The sequence below is a fragment of the Malurus melanocephalus genome, unplaced genomic scaffold, assembly GCF_030028575.1.
Source record: "Malurus melanocephalus ecotype Western Australia unplaced genomic scaffold, MMel_1.1 scaffold_129, whole genome shotgun sequence".
Lineage (NCBI taxonomy): Eukaryota > Metazoa > Chordata > Aves > Passeriformes > Maluridae > Malurus > Malurus melanocephalus.
The window spans coordinates 594,523-608,127 of record NW_026623361.1 but is presented as its reverse complement, the minus strand read 5'-3'; the positions used below and the strand labels follow the sequence as shown (position 1 = coordinate 608,127).

Sequence of the window (13,605 nt, the reverse complement as noted above, 5' to 3'; positions counted from 1 at the left end):
GCTTTAAGGATACTGTTTTCCTATTTTAATACATGGCTTAAAAATATTCCTGTTTTGGGGAGAAACAMGAATCCCTGTGTTAAGTAGTCTGGTCTCTTCTATTGGGTATTAGGCTGTTAGTCAACTCAGAAAAACTCTGATTCTTTTTCCAAAAGAAAACAAGTAAATTTGAGGGCACATGCTGCCATTGTCATTTAATCCATTTTTCGCATAGATTTTTTTTTCTTTTGAATTACTGCAAATACCTTACTTCCRTGGAACTTGGGCAACCTGGAGTCAAAAACTTACATGACTGGAGATTCACAGCCAAATGTAAATGAATTTAGAACCAGATGGATTGCATTGGAGCAAAATAGTCCACTTCTACTCCTTTACCCTTTACATCTAGAGCTCTCTGAAACTATGCTTATTTGACATGTTCTATATTATTCTCTTTATTAAAAAAAAACAAAAAAAACACAACAAACTTTTGAAGGCTTGTAGTGGCAGCGAGTGGAATTCTTGCTAGAATTAGTATTCTTTCATACTTTATAGTTTTGCTTCCCTTTGAGGAAATATGGGTTTTTCAGGTTTTACTTTGTATACTGTTTTTTCTTGATACTATTATCACTGCTCAAAAAGACAATGCTTTAGAAAACAAACCTTCCAAAAAATGGAATTTTGAGAAGAACCTGGTACAAAATGTTCATCCAAGTTGATGGTGGTACATACTTGCATTCCTCTCACACAATAATACATGGTTTTTGAATATTTTGTCTGTAGAATTGAGACTTTTTTGTTTTCTTTACTCTTAGTTATTTGCTTTAAAATCCATTATCAGGAACTGTTTTAAATAATTCCTTGTAGAATTGCAACTGCATTGCAATGTGAAAGCAAACATAGCTGTTGTAAAAGTCTGTGAAAAGTTTTTTTGAATTGCCATTTGACATTAGACGAGGGTGTGACCTTCCACTGACTTTTGTTCTGGGGTCACAGAGGTGGATATTGCACGTTTCTTGATTAACATGCAGTGCATGGTTTAGCTGCTCTTGTCTCTTTTAACTGCCTGTTCTGATGGCATCTGTTGACAGGCAAATCTCAGTCTTGCATGAAAAATTCAGTAGCTTTGTTTCATGTCTGTTTTGGAAGCAGAAGTCGTTSGTCTAGCTGTGGCAAGAGACATAGTAACCAATACAGTATTTTGACTTAACTGACTTCAAGTAGAAACAGCCACCAGGATAGGATGTTTAATTAATTTCACATGACCCTATGCTTTTTTGGTAAGGTCTTCATACAATGATATTTCAAACTAATGGACCTCTGATCTGCCCTAGTGCWACTGTTCTTGCTCCAGTTAAAACTTTTGTTTTCATATTACAGTCTTCAGTGTGATTTTGTTACATGCAGCAGAGCAGTCTGACCAGTGTWCCACTAAACTTTTTACCTGTCTTCATTCTTCCTCATTTGTCTCCTGCAAAGGTCACAGTTTCGGTCTTGAATAGAGTGTTTCAGCTACAGAAACAACAGTCTTCAACTGAGACACTTTTTGAGTGAAGTTATACTTTCTGATATGGACTTCTTAGTTACTCAGTATTATGTCTGAATATTACCACCATTAAGTTCCCAAAATAATTGAGGTTTTTTTGTGAGTTTTTTTTTTCTTTTTTTTTTTAAGTGAGTAAAAAGAAGAAACCAGTCAGTATGGCAAGGACTTTGTTGAAACATTTATTTTTTTACCTCAATTTTAAACATACGTTACGTCTTTGAACTGTGAGAAGTCTTTCTGCCAATTTTCATATGCCTTCCTAAATTAATTATTGTTATTGTGGGTGGTTAAAATGATGGTGAAGAATGTTACAGGTATAATTTCTATGGAAAGGGTTTTTTTTTCCCTTGGTGCTTGCTTTTTTATTTTTGAAGTAAACATCTGTGATTGTGTGACCTCCAAGGCTCACTGAAGGTACATGTCCTGTTTCTACCAAGAATTCAGGGCTTTCAGTCTTGTGATTTTCTGAAATGCAAAATTCATTCGTAAGGGCAGCTTGTTGGTAGCATCTCTATTATGTGGCCTTTACATATTACAAGTAAATTTTCAGTTCTGATAGTATTCTTTTGATTTATCCTGTGGTCCTTTTTTTTTTTATTAAGCTTACCAAGGGAACTCTCATGTCTCACTTCATCAGTAACTTGCAGCCAGTTTTCTGATAACGAGTATATGAGATACTTTATGTGATACTGCTGAACTCTTAAGCTGCTTAATTCTTAAGTTTTGAAAGCTGTTCCTAGAGGAATTATGGTTCTTGACTAGTTTGTCTGGAAGCACTGGGACAGGGAGACCATTCCCTGCATCAGTGTGAGCTTAGGGTGACAGCAAGGCAAGTATGGATCAATGTGCTCACTGACCTGTGGTGCCACTCCCATGTTGCCAGAAAAAAAGATCAGAGTGAGTCTACTGCCAGAAAAAAGGCCAGTGATTATCAGAGAAGTCTGTTGTGAGGAGAGAGGCTTGAGGACAAGGATTGGAATTTGGTGGATCAGTATCAGTGACATAGACAGCCAAGTACAGACGTATCTGCAGCATAGCTGACACGAGGTTCAAAAATGGRAACTTGAACTTCTGTTCCCAGCTGAAAGTGGAGGAAGCCCCTGACAAGGTTCCACACAGCTTACTCAGCTGTATTTTGTTAGAACTGGTCTTAAGCAGAGATGCCTTAACCCCTAGGATTGGTGAAAGTGCTTGCACAGTCTGTTGATAAGCTCAGGGCCGTGACATTGGTATCTTGGGAAAGCTTTCATTATTTGTGTTTGTAGCTGAGCTGTAAGTTATGATTTTCAGGACTCTGATACACTCACAGCTGTACAAAATAGGAACAATGATGATACTGGTTCTTGTATTCCAGAAATTTTAGTAATATATTTTCACTTCTGAAGGATGATGTTTGAAACACTACTGATGTTTCAGTTGTGCCAGAGAGAGTCTAATTAGTCACTGCAGCAGAATGGAGTTTGATCCTTTTCTCTTTTTGTTGCTGTTAYGTGCTTTTTAAAATTTGTGAAGGAGGTCATTAGACAACTCTGAAGGCTTAAGACCTTTCTGACATTGAGCAGAAAACTTTACACACATGCTTTCTACATTTGCAGGTAGTTTCAAATGCTTCCTACCATTCCTTGATTATAAAGCAGAGCCAAGTGTGATACCACAAGATCATCAAGAGCATGGTGGTGTAAGATTGTCATCTTTCTGTCAACACTTCTGATTGATTTTTGGAGCTAGGTATTTTGGTCTCTGCAATTGGTTTAATTGTTGTCAAGATGCCCAAGTTGAGCTACCTAGTCTTAGCAAAGAGGACACTGCTCTGAGGTAGGGATTTTTTGATGAAGTGGCTGTCTTCCAGGATAAATTACAATCTGCATTGCACATCTCTTGGATGTCACAGAGTTCTAATGCTCTGTATTAAAGCTGCTCTGTGCCCTTTCTTTTTTGATGAAGGTAAAGGAAAATGGGATGCTAAAATAAATTATATGGAGACGTACTGTAACTGCCCTGGCAAGTTAAAGCAGTTACATTTCACTAGGATACTCAGATCAGTCAGAATAATTACAAGGAAAGAATGCAGTACACTATCTTTTTTTAATATTAGTGTAGCCAGTGTGAGGAAATTTAGAAGTCTACCCTGCGTGGAGCACTACAGTATTTCTTAGAAACAGTTTGGTAATACATATTGGGACATCCACTGTGTCAGTGTTTAGCTCATCTCAAAGAAAAAGTAATATGGAAATATAACTTGGTTTTCTAATTTAATAGCAAGATGGTTTAACAAAATGAACAGCCTGGCTGTCCAAGTGAACCTATCTATCTTTCACTATTCAAGAACTCTTAACCAAATTCTCTACCAGTGTATTCATGAAGAGTTGTTACTGTCTTAAGCAGCTAACAGCTTTGAAGCAATCACTTCGTTTACCTTTACTAAAAGATATTCTGTTGCATAAGCATTCAAGAATGATGCTGAACTTGGTAAAGGAAAAGAAATCATAACCATCTGTTGTGTGCTAAAAGGCTAAAACTATCTTGATTATCTCTGAACATTAGAGAACTGATTTGCTGATTTGGAACAAACATAACAACACCCTTTCAAAGACAAGGTCAGTATTGTCATAGTGAGTTATTATGGGTTAGCCACACTTCTGGTTCTGTCCATTAGTCTCAAACTGCTTGCTGTTCTGCAGCTCAGAGAACCACAATGTTTAAGGCAGACATGCTGAGTGAAGGAAGAAAATTGGCATTCCGTGTTAGACAAAAAAAAATTCTTAAGCTCAAGTGTTTGCAAGATGTACATGTTCAGTGAGAATTTACCTGTAGATAAACCAGGTTCAGTTGTTTTTTAAGAACATCTGTTCTTGTCTTACATCTCGTAACATGAAAGCGTTAATAATGTGGCTTCTGGAATTTGGATTTATGTTAAACAGTTGAATGAAATGTAGATTTGGAGGGGCTACAAAATAGGATTTGGTTGTGGTTTCACAAATGAATGTTGAAATACAGCTTAGAGTGACATTTTGTGGCAGAATCACAGAGTGAAAGTAATCTCTGGAAGTCATCTTGCCCAGCCCCCTGCACAAGTACAGTCACCTAGACTTGGTTGCCCACAAGAAGCCTGTGCCAGTGCCCAGTAAAAAAAGTGTTTCCTCCTCTGGTCCTGTAACTGGGTGCCACTGAAAAGAGCCTGGCTCCCTCTTCTTTGAATGCCTCCTTCAAGCATTTTTGTACATTGATGAGATCTCCCTGAAAGTCCAGGTTCACCTCTTCAGTTGAAACAGTCCCAGCTTTCTCAGCCTTTCCTCATAGGTTCCCTTAATCATAGTTATGGTTCTTTGCTGGATCCTCTCCACTATATCCATGTTTCTTACATACCCAGGAAACCAGAAAATGACAAAACCCCACCCTGTTATTGGAGATAACATTCTTTGAAAATGGTTTTAAATCCACATGTAGTGCRTAACAGTGGAAATTATTAGTGACTTCTGTAAGAGGCGTATTTAACAGTTACAAATTTACCTAAGTGGTCCCAGTGAAACTAGGCTCTAAAGCCTGTATTTTTAAAGTAGCAGCAAGATGTATTGACGAATTCTGTAACTTAAGTAAACCACAGCATAAACAGAGGTTACTAACAAAGAAGTATCTGGATTTTATGGCTTCAACTGTTATGAAGTCTGGACTTTCTATGATATCTTATGAAAGCAAATCTGTGTCCATCTGTGCTGGAGTCAGAGTGCTTTGCTTTCAGACAGTTGTCCTGATATGTCACTTTGGCTGCATTATCTTTACTCGTTGGAGAGGTAGCAAGTGAAGAACAGTTTCTTTCTGCATTTTTCACTCCCTTTTTCTTTTTCCCCTTCTTCCTCCTTCCCTCACAGCTGAAGGAAAAAAGAACAGAGAGATTGAATAGGTTTAGATTGGCTGATGGAGGGCTAGGTTTTCTGGCATTTTTCTTTGTTTATGCTTTTTATTGCACTATATTTCTTTAAGGTAACAGGTACTCAAAAGGATAATTAAAGAGAAACTGTAGTTGTGTCAAAAGAAAGTGTAATCACAACAAGGTCATTATTATATGGTTTTGGTTCAGAAGTTAATATTTGAACAAAATAAGGCCCTATAACAATTTAGTACTCAGAATTTTACCCCAAAAATCCAGTCACAGTATATGTATTTTAAGAAATACAGTTTAAAAACATGCTGCTGGACTGTTTCATTTTTATGCCTCGGGGTAGCACAGAGCACTATTTCTACTTTTAGAAGCTTCTTCTCATTAGTGTAGGTTCTTATATAGCACCTGTTTTAAACTCCAAATCTGAATCTACAAATGTAAAACCTGACTTTTGAAATATTTGCTTTTTTGAACACTCTTCTTTAAAGGACCTATCAGGATCTCTCCCCAAAATGCTAGAAGCATGAAGGATAAGGGAGGAACAATGTTGCATGGCCCAAACACATGTGCTTTCGTCATTAGCAAGGTACAGCATGACCTCATGTTGACCTCAAAGGTAAATCGCTACCAGGGAACAATTATACAATGCCTGTGAAAGCAGCTTAATTTTGAACAGTCAAGAGAAAAATTCAGTGCCTAGAATAAAATTAAATTTACAACTCTGTCTGCCTTTCTCTTTCTCTGTCTTGTCTCTCTCGTCTCTTCTTGAGAGAATGTTGTTTTTTATATGTGTGTTGCAAAAGAAAACRACTTTCTAGAGGTCATAAATTCCTAAATACAGGGAACCCAAAGGATCTTGTATCCAATTTAGTCAAATTGTACATCTTACAGTGAAATTCCCTTTTTAAACGAAAGTTTCATTTGTTATCTAGAGTATTGATATTGCAGCCTTCAGAATGTGTATCTATGTTACTTCAGGGAATCTTGTGTAGTTCTGAAATGTATAGATCATTTGGACTTATGGGRGAGTTTTTTTAAATACTAGTAAATTAATTTTTGTGTGCTTATCTTAGACTGCAACACAAATTTGTGACATTTTATTTTTTCATAGAAGACTAAATATTCTGTATCATTTTGTGATACATCTCTACATATGATGGAATGTTATTTAGCTAGCAGTTCTGAGCTATTTGGAGAAGAATTACTGCCAGCATCTTGGAACTGTTAGCAATATTTATCCCATATTATTTATATAATATAACTGTTTGATGTAACTTTCTTTTTTTTCTAGAACGAGCGAGCATATTCCTTTTGTGGAACAATAGAATATATGGCTCCAGATATTGTAAGAGGGGGAGACACAGGACATGATAAGGTATGTTTAAGTTTATTACTGAAAATAAACTAATTCTTCAGTGAACATGTTGCTCAGCTCAAGAGGTTCTTGTAAAATATGGCAGTTTCTTATTTAACCATGTGTTATTCCAGGTTGTCCTAAAATAGATTATTTCCTGTATCTTCAACTGTATGTTGATGTATTTTCCTCTTCTGATCTGAAGTAAAAAGCATATTGATAAAGGTATTGAGGCTTATTTGKTCTATTCAAAATTTGTTCTGAATATGCCATCGGACAATAAACTTAGCTGACACCMATCTTTGCATGAAAAAACTAGCTCAGAGTGGAAAAATTACTGATTTGTGGCTCATTCTGATATACATTTTAAATTGGACATCAGAGAAATCTGTTATCTTTATARAAGTATGGGATAGGTTATTAATGTTACAAGTGTTCTCATACTGTAAAAATTGTTTGGCTTGCAACTCAAGTTTTATTATGCATTGAAGTGCCCGTAATGGATAGCAAGGATCAAGACAACAATAATTAACACATTTTATTTAAAACAAACAAAGAATCCCTACTCTCCAAAATAATTAATAATATTCCCGGAGAAGTTATTTTGATTACTCACTATGCTGGGAAGTTGGAGAATAATTAATATCTGTGGTTTTTTGCTGTAGACTGAGTCGACTTGTCTTTCTGTTGTGGCTCATGGAATGTAGTTGATTGTGGTTCCTTTTATAGCAACCTGTCCCAGAACTGGTAAAGTCTTACTTTTGCCTGGAAAAGTTCTTTCTTTTCCTTCTCTATACATTCTATGTCTATTTTRGTCTGAGTTTGTCTTCAGTTAGGGAGCACTGTGGTGGGCACAGCTGGGATTTGGAAGGTTGAAGTATAGCAGAATGACCTCCCTGATTCTTCTACTAGACATAAAATAGAATGTGCTTTTCTTTTCACTTAGTCATTGTCTTGCACCCATCTTGAGTTCTGCTATAACCTCTTGGTTATAGCTCTTTTTTCTACTGTGCTGCTTGCCAAGTTGCTATTAAAAATGGAATTAAAAAAACTTATGAATTGAAGCTCTTTCCTGCACTTTCATAGTTTAGTCATGCCACCACTTACAGASCATCTCTCCAATTTCTCAGTCACCTTGAATTATGATTCTAGCTTCTGAAAGCTTACAAATTCAGTTTTGGTGACTTTAACAGGAATCTCTGTTCTGATATCTTTGGTTCCRTGTGATACTTTCATCAGATGTGCAGTCATACAGTATTCAATAGGGAATAGCTTCACAGTTTGATGGCGAATGTTAGCTGATGAGTAGAGATTATTTTGCAGTTGTGTATGTGATGTTAGTTGTTTAGCCGGCGCACTCACTACTTTACCATTGGCAATGTCATATATTGTTGTTTTAGAAGGTTTTCAGTATTTAATGTTTTATACTTAGTACATCTCTAGCAACACAAAAATGAGATTGCTTTAGTACGTTATGCTGTCATTAATCAATATTTATGATTTGTAATCTCTTCTAAATGATTGCAGTGTTTGTCTTTAAGGACTTGCTCTAGTATTTCAGTATTCGTTTTTTTGAAATTTGATTTCTGATTCTGCAGATCCTTTTTCTTTTGGAAAAACACATGCCAAAACAAATTCTTTGGAATTTTCACTGAAAATGACATATTTGCAAAGATAATTAGTACCAGTACAGAGAATTCTTCAGTTAGTTCTTCTAGACCTCTTGGCTGAATATGAGATCAGATTCTGTGTATTTTGAAGAAAAAACAAATAAACTATGTGGCCAAATTTTCATGATTTCACTAGTTGTCTTCCTGTATTGTATTAATATTSCAAACATAAGTAAAGCTGAAGTTTCATTGATTTTCATATTTCATGGCTGTAAACCTGCGAAGTTCAAACACCTGTAATTAATTTTTGTTGAAAAGACTGAATTGCTTCGTTTGTTATTCATGGTAGTATTCTTTCTTTTGAAAGAGAGAAATATTTTTTAAGTTGTGAGGTATGAGAGATATGAATAACATGATTAGTATACAGGAAGCCAGATATCCCATGTATTACCAAGGTCCATCTCTCTAAAGTACCTGAGGGGCGTTGGTGGCACTGGATGACCATAACCGAGCAGTGCCTGTGCCATGTGGAGCTGCCCATGCAAAATGGATAACTATGGAAAGTAATAGGAACCAAAATGCAGTAAACTGTCAAAGTGGGAGTAATAAGTGCTAAATCCTTACTTACTAACGTTCTTCACCAAACAGAACCACTGTTTTAYCTGTGACCTGTTGCAGCAGTGGAATGTTGGAGACATGGTTTTTCTGAAAGCTTTGCCTGAGTGAAGGAGCAAACAGGTGAAACATGAACTGGCTGAAATTATGTTCACAGTTGGAAATGTCATAGATCTAGTAACAGGAAATAACTGTGCTTTTAAGCAGATTCCTTGAAAACCTATCAGGTTTGGAGTATCTAACGGAAGCAGATACTACCTAAGTGAAAAATTCCAGGAACTGAAATAGACAAATAGCAGTCCAAATACGTATACATTAAAAAATCTTTGATGGTGGTGTTGTTGTTAATATTATTCTTATTAAAGACAATTTAAAACTTAAGGATAGGATGCCATCCAGAGGGACCTGCATAAGCTCGAGAAGTGGGCATGCAGATCTCGTGAGGTTTAACAAGATCAAGTGCAAGGTGCTGCACTCGGGTGAGGACAGCCTCCAGTATCAGCACAGGCTGTGGGATGAACAGATCAGAGCAGCCCTGCTGAGAAGGACTTGGGGGTACTGATGGGTGAGATGYTGGATCTGACCTGGCCATGTGTGTTCATGGACCAGAAAGCCAATTGTGCCCTGGGCTGCATCCACAGCAGTGTGGGCAGCAGGGCCAGGGAGGGGATTCTGCCCCTCTGCTCTCCTCTGGTGAGACCCCCACCTTCATACAGCTCTGGAGGTCTCTGCACAGGAAGGRCATGGACCTGCTGAAGTGAGTCCAGAGGAGGGTCACCAAGGCGATTAGAGGGATGGAGCACCTCTCCTGTAAGGAAAGGCTGASAGAATTGGAATTGTTCAGCCTGGAGAAGAGAAGGCCTAATTGCAACTTTCCAGTGATTGAACGGAGCCTACAAGAAGATGTAGAGAGACTTTTTAAAAGGGCATGTAGTGACAGGATGAGGGGGAATGGCTTTAAACTAAAGGAGGAGAGATTGAGATGAGATGTTAGGAAGAAATTCTTTACTGTGAGGCTGATAAGGCACTGACACAGGTTGCAACAAATTCTGGTGGAAAAATTAAAGAAAATGTAGTTATCCATTGAAAGAGTTCAGCTTGAGAAGTTGCTTGAAGAAGCTAAGGGGAGAGATTTCAGTATGAAATAATTTATCACAGAAAATACCTCCAATCAATACAGCAGTTGTTTATATTTCATTGGATCTTGTTTTATATTTGTATTGGTAGGTAGGTTCTTCCTGTGCTACTTGTTTTCGAAGTGGATTGTTTTGTTCCTTTTCTTGTTAACAATTTTACTTCGGTGTATCATAACATACATAATTACTGTTGTTTTGTAGGCTGTTGATTGGTGGAGTGTTGGTGTTCTTATGTATGAATTATTAACTGGAGCATCACCATTTACAGTCGATGGAGAGAAGAATTCCCAAGCAGAGATTTCTAGGTAAGATTCAAAGCAATGAAATACATGTGCTTGCTAACAGATAATCCTTATGCCATAATGTATGTTTTGTGAGAGTTAATTTAAAATTTAGGAAGAAAGTGCTGCCACAGTAACATTTTATGTGCTCCAGTTCTGTTTAATAGAATGACATCTGAAAGTAGATAGTTTTTATTAGCTAATAGAACTGACTATTACAAAAGACCTGGTTTGTTTACAGTGGAAACCACAACTTTGTAGATACTTAGCCCTGTTGCATGTTCACTGTTGAAAAGGAACTCAAATGAAATACCAAATTATTTGTAAATAGAATTATCACATTCAAAATCTTAATACATTAGAGATGTCTTTAGCTTGAAATACTTTTTTATTAACTCTTTCTAGGTCACTCTGGCAGACTGCAGATTTCAAGTGCCAGAATGTACTCTACTCCCACCTTCTTGTTACAAATAATGTTTATTTATCAGTGTGTAACACAAAACAAAGAATGTGATCTTTTCTAGCCTTATGGCATATCTGAGAAGAAATGAATATGATACAGAAATGAAATAACTTATATCATTCTTAGCTTTTACATGTAAACCTTTTGTTACATTCAATAATCTTTACACTTCAAAAGGCTTGGTTTCAGTACCCATGTAAAAGTACTGGAGCATTTAAAAAAGACAAAGCAGTAAGCTTCCCCAAAACATTACTGAAATCTCCCCCAAAACAAACATTTCCTGTTACTGGTTTTCTTTTGGAGCAGGAAGTTGAGGTCTTAAATTGCTCAAATTAGTAACTGGTGTCAAAATGAGCTTGTAAGTCCAGTCCCCAAACTAAGAATAGCCTTGCTCCTATTGGAAGGTATTGTCATGGTTCTTTCACCTGAAATCACTTGATTTTGAAGGTTGTAATGGATGGTAGAACATACCTCAATTATTTAGATAATTTATTTTACTTATGCTATAAGTTCAGGCAATTTCTTGAGAGATTGAGGCCATTTTGTTGGTTTTTACTTCTTTGCCAGAGCAGGAAACTTAAAGGGTCACTAGAGAAAATACAGAGGAGAGGGGAGTCCATTAATGAAAGAGAATTCAGGACTTCACCCTCTTGGTCATTATATTGCAGTTAAAACTGAAATTATCTCTTTGTGGCCTGTTTAGGGTTAGAAGTTTTGTTGACTGGTTACTTAYGCTGTGGCCGAATTTGGTAATTTTGATTCCCAAGATTTACTAAATGGAACTCAAAGGAGTAACTATTTTTTTTAGAGAGAAATGGAACCGAATTTTACAGAGGTTCCCCAAAACTGGGGAACTTTCTAATTATGTGTTCTGCAGGATTTGACTTTCTTTTGTTAGGCCCTTATGTGCTCTTTAAGATAACAATATTTCTGAAAATTGGAGTAATCACAAGGTTGTTAACATCTGTCCTCTGATGTCTAATAACTTATTTTCTGGTCTTTAGTTGGGGCAAGTTTGTGTTGTTGCTCAGTCTGTTTTTGTTCTGCTGGGTTCTTATGCTACACATTTATAGATAGCAGTCCTGTAGTATTTCAGCTTTTATTTTGATAAATTTAGAAGTTAAATTCCTACAATTTCCTATATTAAAGATGTTTCCCAGTCTTCCTGTTTCCTGAAAAAGCCTTTTCTTAACTCAGCTTGTGTTGTTCTTTCTTACATGTGGACAATTCTTGTTGATGTTTCAAGAGGATCTTGTTTAAAGGAAGGGATAATTTACCATCAGAACAAAAAAATATTCTTCCTTTTTCTTGAGTTCCTCTTGTTGATGCCAGTGGTGGTCTGGTAGATCTAATTCCTCCTCCTCATCTGTCAACTTKCAGCTGATAAGCCTTTAGTTTATAGTTGAAGTCTTATTCCCAGCTATGTAGTTGAAATCATCTTACTCCCAGCTATATGACTGCATTTCAGACTTAATGTGTTTTGTATTCCTGCTTGCTTTGTCTTTTTGTTTGCTTGAAATTGGATACTACGTCAGTAGAAGCTACTCTTGGGATATGCACATTTTGAACTTGGTTTTGTCCTTCCACACTGCCCAAACAGGATTATTTTGGAAGCAATCTGTTTGCATCTATTTTTGGACTAATCCAAGAAGCTAGAGATTTCAAGATAAAAATTTTCCCGTGGGATAACAGACTTTAGGGATATGTCATGCAGTAACTTTAAACAAAATCTAGGAATGTCCTGCAGCAATCAACTTAAGCTCTGGCAAAAACATATAATAGTTGAGATTTTAGTCTTGCCACAAACTCATGTCTTTTCAGCCTCACAGTCTTTTATGGCTTCAAAATCTTTCAGTCTGTGTTTAGTGGAGGCTCTGTTAGTCCTTCTATGAAATCACCACAGTGAGAGTATGCATCGAGCTATATAGACACCAAGACACATGACCCAGCAATGTGTCCTTGTGGCAAAGGCAGCAAATTAGGCTRCAATGCATGAAATGTCATCAGGTTGAGGGATATGATCCTTCACTCTCAGCACTGGTGAAGCCACAACTGGAGTACTGGTTCCACTTTTGGTCTCTCCAGCACAGGAGAGTGATATATTGGACATCTTGGAGAGAGTTCAGCAAAGGCCCACTGAGAATATGAGGAAAGACTGAGAAGGCTGGCACTCCTTTGCCTGGAGAAGGGAAGGCTCAGGGAAATCTCATCAGTGTGTACATGAATGCCTGAAGAGAGCATACAAGGAAGAGGGAACCAGACTCTTTTCAGTGGTGCTCAGTGACAGGACCAGAGATGGAGGCCACAAATTGAAACACAGGAGGTTCCCTCTGAAAATGCATTTTTACTGTGAGTGTGATGAGTACTGACACAGGCTGCCCAAAGGAGGTGGTGAAGTCTCTCTCCTTGCAGATATTCAAAGGGTTTCTGGACATGGTGGTGARCAGCTGGTTCTTGTAGCTGTGTGAACAGGGGGAGATGGACCAGATGACCTCCAGGGATCCATTCCAACCTCAACTCTTCTGTGGTTCTTTGTGCTAAAAGGTTTTTTGTGTCTCTGTTTTAAACCAGTTTGGGTGTGTTAGTTTCTTCCAGTCTTTAGCTTTAGTATTTAGATTTGGAGTAACTGAAGGAAAACTTGCCTTTATATAGAAACTTTATATAAAAACTTCTCTTTATATAGAACAAGGGGAGCTACAGATATAAAAGATAGGTATTGAAGTGTGATTCTGCTTAGGCTT

At 37.1% G+C, this 13,605-nt stretch overlaps 1 protein-coding gene and 1 pseudogene across 2 annotated transcripts in view; both read left to right on the top strand.

The window, feature by feature from the left end:
* RPS6KA5 (ribosomal protein S6 kinase A5) overlaps positions 1-13,605 on the top strand; it is a 69,416-nt gene that overhangs the window by 33,303 nt on the left and 22,508 nt on the right. The window contains exons 2-4 of one of the 2 annotated variants that reach the window (XM_057370589.1): positions 5,894-6,021; positions 6,697-6,780; positions 10,322-10,425. In XM_057370589.1, the coding sequence (XP_057226572.1) occupies positions 5,929-6,021; positions 6,697-6,780; positions 10,322-10,425 (281 nt within the window). In that variant the 5' untranslated portion in view covers positions 5,894-5,928. The remainder of the gene's footprint in view (positions 1-5,893; positions 6,022-6,696; positions 6,781-10,321; positions 10,426-13,605) is intronic. The other variant, XM_057370588.1, reaches the window with a different exon arrangement.
* Positions 8,635-9,970, top strand: LOC130576154 (28S ribosomal protein S17, mitochondrial-like; annotated as a pseudogene).